The following is an 8,787-nucleotide window of genomic DNA, read 5'->3' as shown; positions in this document are numbered from 1 at the left end:
TAGACACTGTGAAACGTCTTGATTCCCCTGCCATGTCGCCGAGGGGGCGGTTTATTTTTTTGGTTGCTCCCTCTCCCCCGCCCCCTCCTTTTTTCGGTGTCCTTTATGTGTGCGTGTGTGTGTGTGTGTGTGTGTGCGCGCGCATGTGGGCGTGATGCTGCTCATTTGTGTCCGGGGGGGGGCAGGGAAAGACCCTCGATGGGGGTTGCGATGGCAATAGCCCTGCTAGGTCTAGGTGGGGGAAAGAATTGCAGAGACCGCCCCCCCACCCTAGAGCTGGTGGGGGGGTGGAGAAGGTGTGATCACATGTGTGGGTGATCCCTGAATCCTTCCAATGGGATCCACTAGGACTGGGGTGGGGCATGGAAATCCACCCCCTTATGGGTCTTGTCTGCAGTGAATGGAGCCCCTGGCTGGGGCGAGAGCAGGGGTAGGTTGAGTCCTTGCTGTGCCTCAGTTTCCCCAGCTGGTGGTGGAGGCAACAAGGCCCCTGGTGGGGGCTGCAAGAGTTGGCCCCGAAAGCATTGCAAGCTGCTGCCAGGTGATGGCCCCAGGGTGGGTGTTAATGCCCCCCTGCCGCCTGCTTGGGGTGGGAGGTTAGAAGCACCCCCTGGTTTCAGATGCCCCCTGCAGGCAGAAAGGGGAACTGCGCCTCCCTTTCCCACCTAATTAGACCCAATTAGCTATTCTTATTGCAAAGCCATTGACCCAGCTGCCCCCACTGCCTCCCCACCCTCCCTGGTCTTTTTAACTCTTCGTCCTGGCAAGGGCAAGACTCCCGGCTCAGCAGGGATGGGGCCAAGCCTGGGAACGGGGGCTGGTGGCTTCTAGTCTGGGAAGCCGCTGATTCAACCTCCTCCCAGCAGGGCCCAGCTGCAAATAGCAGGGGGCAGGGTGGGGGTCCTGCTGTGCTCTGGGATGATGTCAGCAGTGAGCAGTGATGTCACGGCTCTGTGAGCCGATGCCATACTGGGCCTGGGGGTGCAGCAGCTGGTCATGGAGGGCTGCATTGAGCCTTGGGTGCCTGCTGGCTTGAGTGATCCCCTGAGTGGGGCCGTGAGTTCGAATCCTACCACCCCCTTGCACCCCAGTTTGGGGGGAAACTATGAGCGACTGAGGTAGAAATAAGCTACTTTCCCGCCAGCTGCTATACCCTTGGAGTGGTTACCCTGGAGAAGTGGGGTCAAACTCCTGGCAAAGTGGGGGGGCTGGGGTGGTGGATGAGGGCTCATTTGCAAAACAAGCAGCACTAATTGTCACATCAGGCATCCCTCAGTCCAGGCAGGGAAGGGGGAACCTGCCACTTGCCCAGTTTAATAACCAGCTCCGTCATCCTGTACCCAGCAGCGGAGCTTAGTGCTGTGACACACTCTCATTAGTAATCTAACGATCAGTGCCCAAGGCCTGTGATTAGCACGTAGCAGCAGCGGGCCCTGGTGCACCAGGGCTGTGCAAACCTCCCGGTTGCACACGGGTTAACTGAAAAGGGCCTGATGCTGCTTTGAAGCCAGCCAAGGCTGGAGCTGGGGGGCTTTAAAGCATGTTGCTGCAAAAGCTAAGCCACATGAGCATGTGTGTGTTGTGGGGGGGGCAGTTCTTAGCCCCAATCTCTTCCCCGTAGGTGTTACCCCCTGACCAACAGCCTTCTCCCCTCGCCATGGCGCAGCTTGCAATCACAGTGCTACTTCTCTCCAGCTCCCAGCCTTTTTTAGGGTCCTCCCCACCCCAACCTGTTAAAAGGGCGAGAAGCCCAATGGCTTGGGTGGGCAGAGAGAAGCCCAGATCTCACCCCCAAAAGGCATCGAGGGCTTCACTTGTACCGAAGCACAAGCATCTGACACTTCTTGCAGCACAAAATGGGGGAGAGCTGGGTGGCTGACGGGCACAAGAGGAGCCAAGGGGCAGAGCTGGGCTTCAAACCCTGGTCTGCTGACTCCGAGGCTGGGCTTCCCTTTGTTATGCCAGGACTAGTGAGTCAGGGACCCCTGAACAGAGGGGAGACAAAAGGATCTCCTTTTCTTGTGCTCCAGGCACGAGCCTTGCAATTGGGCTGCTGCTGGGTGACTTAATTGAAGTGGGGGCAGAAAAGCAGAGGGAACGTGCAGCTCAGGTCCAGCTTCCAGCAAAGGGGGCATGGGCTGGGTCCAGCCAGGGCTTGCCCGGATTTTATACCAGACAGGCATGCCGTGAGGCCGGCAGCAGGGTGTTGATCTGTTTGCTGTGCAAAGCCAGTTGGAGAAAGCCTGCCCCTGCCCCTGCCCGGGTAGCTCCAAGTGTGCCATGCCCAACCCCTGCCAACCGCAGTTAAAAAGCACAAGGACCATCTCCCAGTGCCCTCAGGACCCTCAGCAGAGATCTGGGCTGGGCTTTCCTTCCAGTGACCAGACCCAGTCTGAACCCCCCCTGAGCTGCACAGATGCAGTATGGATGTAAGCAGGGGCACAATCCAGCCGAGACAGGAGCTCCCTGTCCCCGAGCTTACTTAACAAGAAGCAATCAGCCCTGGGAAACCTGGAGCCAGGCTCGGATCTCAGGTCTGCAGATGGAGGTGGATCAGCTGTTCTCCACGGGACACAGCTGCTGCCTGTTCCAGCTGGGGTGTATCTAGAGAGGGTTTGAAGCACATTGATGTCCCCAGAGAAGTCCCCCGAGATGTTCACCCCTAGTGAGGACCCTCCCTACTCACTGCTGCCCACTGCCAAACAACGTCCTGTTCCCTTTAATACTCATGCATTCTCCTGTAAGAAGCTAGAGAGATTCACTCTGCGCTGTGGCAGCACCGTTGCACTGGAAGAGGGGAGGGGAGATTTCCATGGGGTGCTCCCAGCAAGTACCAGGGAAAGATGGTGGCTTCCAAGAGCTGAGTGTGAGGTCTTACCCCCTCAATCCGGTGTGACAAACCCGCAACCGTTGGAAAAGCACAAATCGGGCAAACGAAGAGCTGGGCCCAGTCGCCAGGCTCCAGCTAGGAGGTTGCCCACATACAGGGGCAACCATGCCTCCAGCTAGGGCAGGGGTGGGCAAAATGTGGCCCAGGGGCCAGATGCAGCCCACCAGGCCATTCTATCCCACCTGCAGGGTCCCTAAAAATTTGGAAAATTAATATTAATCTGCCCTGGGCTGCCTGTCATGCGGCCCTCAATTGCCAAAACTCAGTAAGCGGCCTTCCGCCCAAAATAATCGCCCACCCCTGAGCTAGGAGGTTGCCCACATATAGGAGGGCTGCCCCACAGCCATCCTGCAGCCTCTCCAGCCCTCCGTGGGGCAGGAGGACAGGCCCCTCCACGTCTAGTCACAAGCACAGCTCCAGGGAAAGGTGTCTAAATCCCCTGGGATGCAGCTTGGGTCACCCTGCCTGGGGCAGCGAGGGGTTCCCCAGCTGATGTCAAGCACAGCAATGCCAGCCACCCCTCTCTGACAGAAGCTGGGCAAATCCAGGACGAAGCCAGCCCCATGGCCCCAGGACAGGCTGCTGCCCTCCACGCCACGGCTTGGGGATGCCATGGCTGGAACCTGGGGTGTGGTGTTGGAAAAAGCTCACGAGCCGAGTCCAGCTCTGCCTGACCCAGAGATCTCACCTTCGCCGCACAGCAAGGGACAACATCTGTGTTGTAATACTGTCCGGCCTCGGGGCATCTGGGCTCAGGACCCCGGCAGGGACATGACGCATAGAAAGCACAATGTTGCAGGGGGAACAGCAACAGATCTTGGGCCTGGAGCACCCCTCAACTGCACACACTCCCCCTGGAAAGCCCTAGTGGAGAAGAGACCCAGGGACTTGCCCCACTGGCCCAGACCCCCTTGCACTGCAATCAGTGCTGGTTTGATCTCACCCCCCCAAAATACAGGACTCCGCCCCTGCCAACATCGGCTTTATACCTTGGGGGTCTCCCTCTAACCCCCTTGTTGCAAACAGATCCATCCGTCATGCCCAGAGCTGTTCAAGCAAGTGACTCTCAGTCCAAAGCAATCAAAACCGTGCGTCCTACATCCTGTTCTTTTCTCAGTCCCCGTCCCTTCTCTCTCTCATTCTTCGGTGTAGGTGGTCTTTTTAAGAGAACATCCGTAGTACGTCTGTATGCAAAAAAAGGAAAAAAAAAAACAACAACAAAAAACCCCCCCAAACTGTGCTGTGGTGTAGTTTTTAGATGTTTGTAAAGAACAACTGACCAATCAACAACAAAAAAAGTACAAAAAAAAAAAAAAAAAAGCAAACTACTAATTCAGCTGTGGTCTTTGATTTGTCCATTTTGTATAAAACTGAGTGATTCAATACAACAGTTATTTTAAATGTCATGCTAGGGAAAAACAAAAATCGCCTACAAAAAAAAAGGGTATATATATATATATATGTATAAATATATATATATAAGGTGCTGTGAATAAGAAGAAACAAGGGTTGTGTGTGAGGTCTGTTTGGCTGGAGAGTGGAATTTGTGCAGCCTGACAGGGCTGCAGCCATTCCCAGCGCTCCACAAACTGCTATTCAACAACCACCAAAAAAAAAAAAAAAAAAAAAATCAATGTAAAAATAATAATAATAAAAAAGATTAAAAGGAACCTGAGCTACTTTGGGAGCCTGTGAGTGATTGGTTTGAACTGCACGGGGAAGAGGAAACGCTGTAGTTTCTCACATACAATACATTTCCCCCCCTGCAAAACCCAGCAGCTGGAAATGTTGGGGTGTATTATATACAAGAAATATGGTTAGAGTAGTTTCTGGGCAAATCTGCTCAGAAATGATTAAAAACTACCTTGCTGCTGCTACCCAGCTGCTTATAACAAGGCCAGAGCTTTTCCTCTTCATGCTGCCTTTCAAAAACAAGGCATGCATCATATTCCCGGGTGTGTTGTATGTCAGCAGTTATGGCAGCGCTTGACAGAAGACTGGCACGTTTTGCACGGCTTTCTCTATTTACAGGGGAAAAAACATGGTGGGAAGAATGGGCGGAACTGGGTGTAAAGAAGCAGCCGGCAGAACACATGTGCAATAGATATGTTTGTATCAGCAGGGCAGAGAGCTGGGCCCACTGCTCAGAGATGGGGTTCAGCATCCCTTAGAGCAGGGCTCAGCCCACGCCTGTTCCATCTGCTGCCTAGATTTCAAGCTCCCGATTTTTCCAACTATTTAGTTGGATTTCAAGAACAATTTTTCCAACTATTCATTGGTCCGATAAAAGGTATCACATTTACCCAAAGAACCGTGTCTGCCCATGTCCTTAGACCAACACGGCTACAAGACCCCCGAAGCTCCAGATTTCACCAGGGCACCCCGGGGAAGGCAAGGAGCAACGGCCATCAACTGTTAGAGGACGGTTTCAGGTTGGATGCAAGGAAGAACTTCTTTATGGTAAGGGCAACCCGAATCTGGAATAGACTTCTCAAGGAGGTAGTGCAGGCCCCAACCTTGAAAGTATTCAAGAGGAGATGGGACAGACATCTTGCTGGGATCACTTGATCTCAGCAATATAACTGCCCAGAGCAGGGGGGTTGGACTCGGGTCCCTTCCAGCCCTTAATTTCTATGATTTTGCTTTTTCCAGAGAAGGTAGGGAGGCAGAGATGTCAGAGACAGACACAGGGCAAGATCAGAGTTGCATCGAAGCAGGCCCACAGTCTGGGGGGGCAAAGAGGCAAAATGCTGCTGGGGTTAGAAATATTCCTGGGTGTGGATGGCACCTCCCAGCATCACAGGGTGGATGTGCACATATGAAAGACACATACATGCCTGTGACTGACCAGTCTCTCTCCTGAGTCCTGCCGGTCCATGCTTAACACATTAAAAGTTTTTTAAAAAGGCAGGAGGGGAGAAGGGAAATCATGGATAATGAAAAGGAACATGACTTTTTCCTGCTTTGCAAAGGGCAAGGGGGTAATAATTCAGGCCCCTTCTCATGCAGCACATCTGGCTCTGGGGTTGGGAGTAGAAAGCAGAAAGGACTTTCTGCTTTGTAGATAAGGAAGGTGGACGTGGACTCTTTCCTGCAGGGTCTGGGCAGGGACAGGAGAGGGAGCCGGAGCTCCTGCTGGCCCGTGGATCCTAAGGGGAGGATGGGACAGGCCTGAGCTGAAATCCCCGTCACCATGGGGAAATATACAGAACCCTTGGCAGAGGTGATATCTTTTATTAGACCGACTAAATAGCTGCAAAAAATTTCTTTACTTGCAAGCTTTTGGGCTTGCTCGCTTTTCCTCAGGCAAAGGAGAATGCACAAATTGTAACACTTCTCCCAGGTAGAAATGAAACTTCATATTGCACAGAATAAAAAGATGTTATAGGTTCCCCAGGGTGGAAAAGTTCACTTGATGCAAATTAGGCTCAAATCACCAGGGAGTGCATGGAGCTGAGACCGTGCCCTGCTGCATAAGAGGAGATAGAAAGAATAAGCCACCAAAACGCAAGGTAAGGTCCAACTCTCCCAGCCATCAAACCCAAAGCCACAGATGATGATGGATACGTTCCCCATGGCTTGATGGAGCACAGGCTTTATTCACAGTGCAAAGACCCCCCACCGCTCCCCATTTCAACGCATGGCGCTGAGAGCTGGAAGGACATCGCGGCACTCGGTCCTTACTACGACCCAGCTCTGCCGGGATGCTCAACACAGTGAGGGGGGACACGGGCACAACCCCTCCATGAAAAACCCGCGTGCATGCTCTGGCAGCTAGGTCAGCTGCTACCAGGAACAAGGCTGTCACCGTCCTGCCAAAGGTGCCTCCACCCTCCCTGCTGCCAATGCCCCAAGGGCAGTGATGCAGCCAGGGCTGTGGGCACAGAATAAGCATCACACCGTATAGCAGCGTAATGCCTATAATACAATTACCAACCCCCCAGTTCCCCACTGATGCTGCCCCCTCAGGCTATCCCTGGCTCCCCAGCTTCTCAGCCATGTGCGGGTCATGCCTGGAGCCGCCGAGGCAGGCAGGGCTGGGGCTCATGCTGGCGTTCTGGTCCCACTGCTCCGGGGTCTTGGCATGGATGGAGAGGGCATGGACAGGGCCAGCCAGCTCGGCTTGCAGGATCTCGTTCACTAGCCGGTGGCGCTGCAGCAGGGGCAGGCCGGCAAAGCGGGAGCTGGCGATCACCACCTTGAAGTGGGTCTCGGCGCCAGGGGGCACAGCGTGCTGATGGCTCTCATTACGAACCTCCAGATGGGTGGGCTCCAGCTCCCGCTGCAGCTTGGAGCGGATGGACGCCTCCACCGGCTTCTCCCCAGCCATGGGGGTGGAAGAGGCCAGGCGGGGGAGCAGCTGCAGGGGGGCACGAAGCAGGGGGAGCAGCCGGGCCGGAAGCATCCAAAAGGGGCGAGCGCCAGGGGCTGCAACAGAGAACAGAGAGGAGTCAGGGCCGTGTCCAGGATGGGATGCAACCGGAGGTCAGATCTAGCCTGACCCCCACAATGCAACCTTTCCCAGACACATCCTCCTCTGACCCAGTCCTAGCATCACACCATCAACCTCGCTGCACAACTACAAGGCACGGTGGCACAAAGAGCCCCTGAATCTGCCCCAGGTGATGCCAGGGCACAGGGGCTGGCAGGGTCCTGCCACTGCCAGGGGTGTCAAATGCAGTCTAAGGCAGAGGCTACAGAGGAAGGCAAACCCCCTCCCCCATTCTATGCCAGTTTGCCCAGGGGGTAAAATCCCTTCCTGCCCCCAACGCAGTAGCAGGCTGAGCCTAGGCAGAGGGGCAAGGCCCTCCAGGGTTACTGGCCTGGCCCAGCCACAACCCCCAGCCTGGGCTGCGGCCGGGGGGGACCCTGGCAGTGGCGGGGCCGCTCTCCCGACCCTCACCCAGGCACGTCTCCAGGCAGCTTCGTGGGTGGCATCCACCGGCTCCCTGGAGGGGCCATGGGCACCAGCCGGGGCTCTCTGCTCCCTTGAAACCTTCTGGAAGCTGCGACCATCACTCCCGCCCGTTTTACGTACCCGGCTCTTCACGAAGGACGTGGACAAACTGGAGGGGGGCCAGCGCGGGGACACATGGGAACCAGCCCCTGCCCTGCAGCCTGGCGCAGGACCTGCCAGCACCCCGGGCAGAGCTTGGGGGCACACGGGGGCGCTGGTGCATGCGGGACAGGGTGGGGGGTGCAACCCGCCTTACCTGAGCTTCAGGCAGCAGCTCCGGCAGTCCCGGTTCCTCCAGAGCACTGTCCTGCTCTGCGCAAGCGCGTCCCTGCCCCCTGCTCGCCGCGCTGTGCGTCCTGGGAAATGTAGTCCCTTCCCATTGCACGTTGGGAGCCGGAGGGGACGGGGAACTACAACTCCCAGGAGGCCTTGCACCCACTGGCCAGGCTTCCCCTGCGGGTCTCTGCCCGGTGCCTGCTGGGAGTTGTAGTTTTCAGGCCTCCCTAGCGGCTGGGTGCGTGGGAGCAGGCAGCCATCTCTCCTTTGTCCACTAGGGGGAGCCACACGCCACCAGTTTGACTCTATCATCCCAACCGTAGTCCGGGACTGGGAGCCGGCTCTGCACCCCCTGCCCCTGGGAAAGGGACGGGAGGCTGGGCTGGGCCGCAGAACTCCAGGGTTCTCTGCCACCGATTTGCTGGGTGCCCCTGGGCACGTCCCTCCAGCCCAGGCGGGGATGGGGCGGTTGCAGCCAGGCGTCAGCGGCCTGGCAGGCACTGGAGGCTGGGAGGTGCGGGGGGCCTGGGGCAGGTCACAGTCAGCTCCCTGCTCCCAACACCCCTCGACCAAGGGTCCCATCACACCCAGGCCCCCCAGTACCTGGACGATGTGAGGCTGAGGACCAGGATCCCAGCCATGTAATCATGAGCCAGACAGTGCT

General features: G+C 56.3%; 1 protein-coding gene and 1 long non-coding RNA gene across 2 annotated transcripts; one reads left to right on the top strand and one right to left on the bottom strand.

Annotated features, from left to right (window-relative positions):
* Window positions 1-6: 6 nt before the first annotated feature.
* On the top strand, window positions 7-4,210 carry LOC109324191. Its single transcript, XR_002104873.1, has 2 exons — window positions 7-2,972; window positions 3,203-4,210. It is a non-coding gene; the product is annotated as an uncharacterized LOC109324191 (long non-coding RNA).
* A 2,247-nt stretch (window positions 4,211-6,457) lies between these two features.
* BOLA1 (bolA family member 1) lies at window positions 6,458-8,190 on the bottom strand. The gene is made up of 2 exons (XM_019556114.1): window positions 8,104-8,190; window positions 6,458-7,318 (listed from the first exon to the last, which is right to left on the bottom strand). The coding sequence occupies exon 2, from the start codon at window positions 7,293-7,295 to the stop codon at window positions 6,861-6,863; it is 435 nt and encodes a 144-aa protein (XP_019411659.1). The 5' UTR covers window positions 7,296-7,318; window positions 8,104-8,190; the 3' UTR covers window positions 6,458-6,860.
* Between the last annotated feature and the right edge of the window lie 597 nt (window positions 8,191-8,787).

This window comes from Crocodylus porosus, unplaced genomic scaffold (genome assembly GCF_001723895.1).
Source record: "Crocodylus porosus isolate Cpor-Errol unplaced genomic scaffold, CroPor_comp1, whole genome shotgun sequence".
Classification (NCBI taxonomy): Eukaryota; Metazoa; Chordata; order Crocodylia; family Crocodylidae; genus Crocodylus; species Crocodylus porosus.
Note: the sequence above shows the minus strand (reverse complement) of the source record. Positions and strands in the feature narration are given on the sequence as shown.

What these genes read in the sequence shown, in the direction of transcription:
- BOLA1 (XM_019556114.1), bottom strand. Translation starts at nt 7,295, where the DNA reads ATGCTTCCGGCCCGGCTGCTCCCCCTGCTTCGTGCCCCCCTGCAGCTG.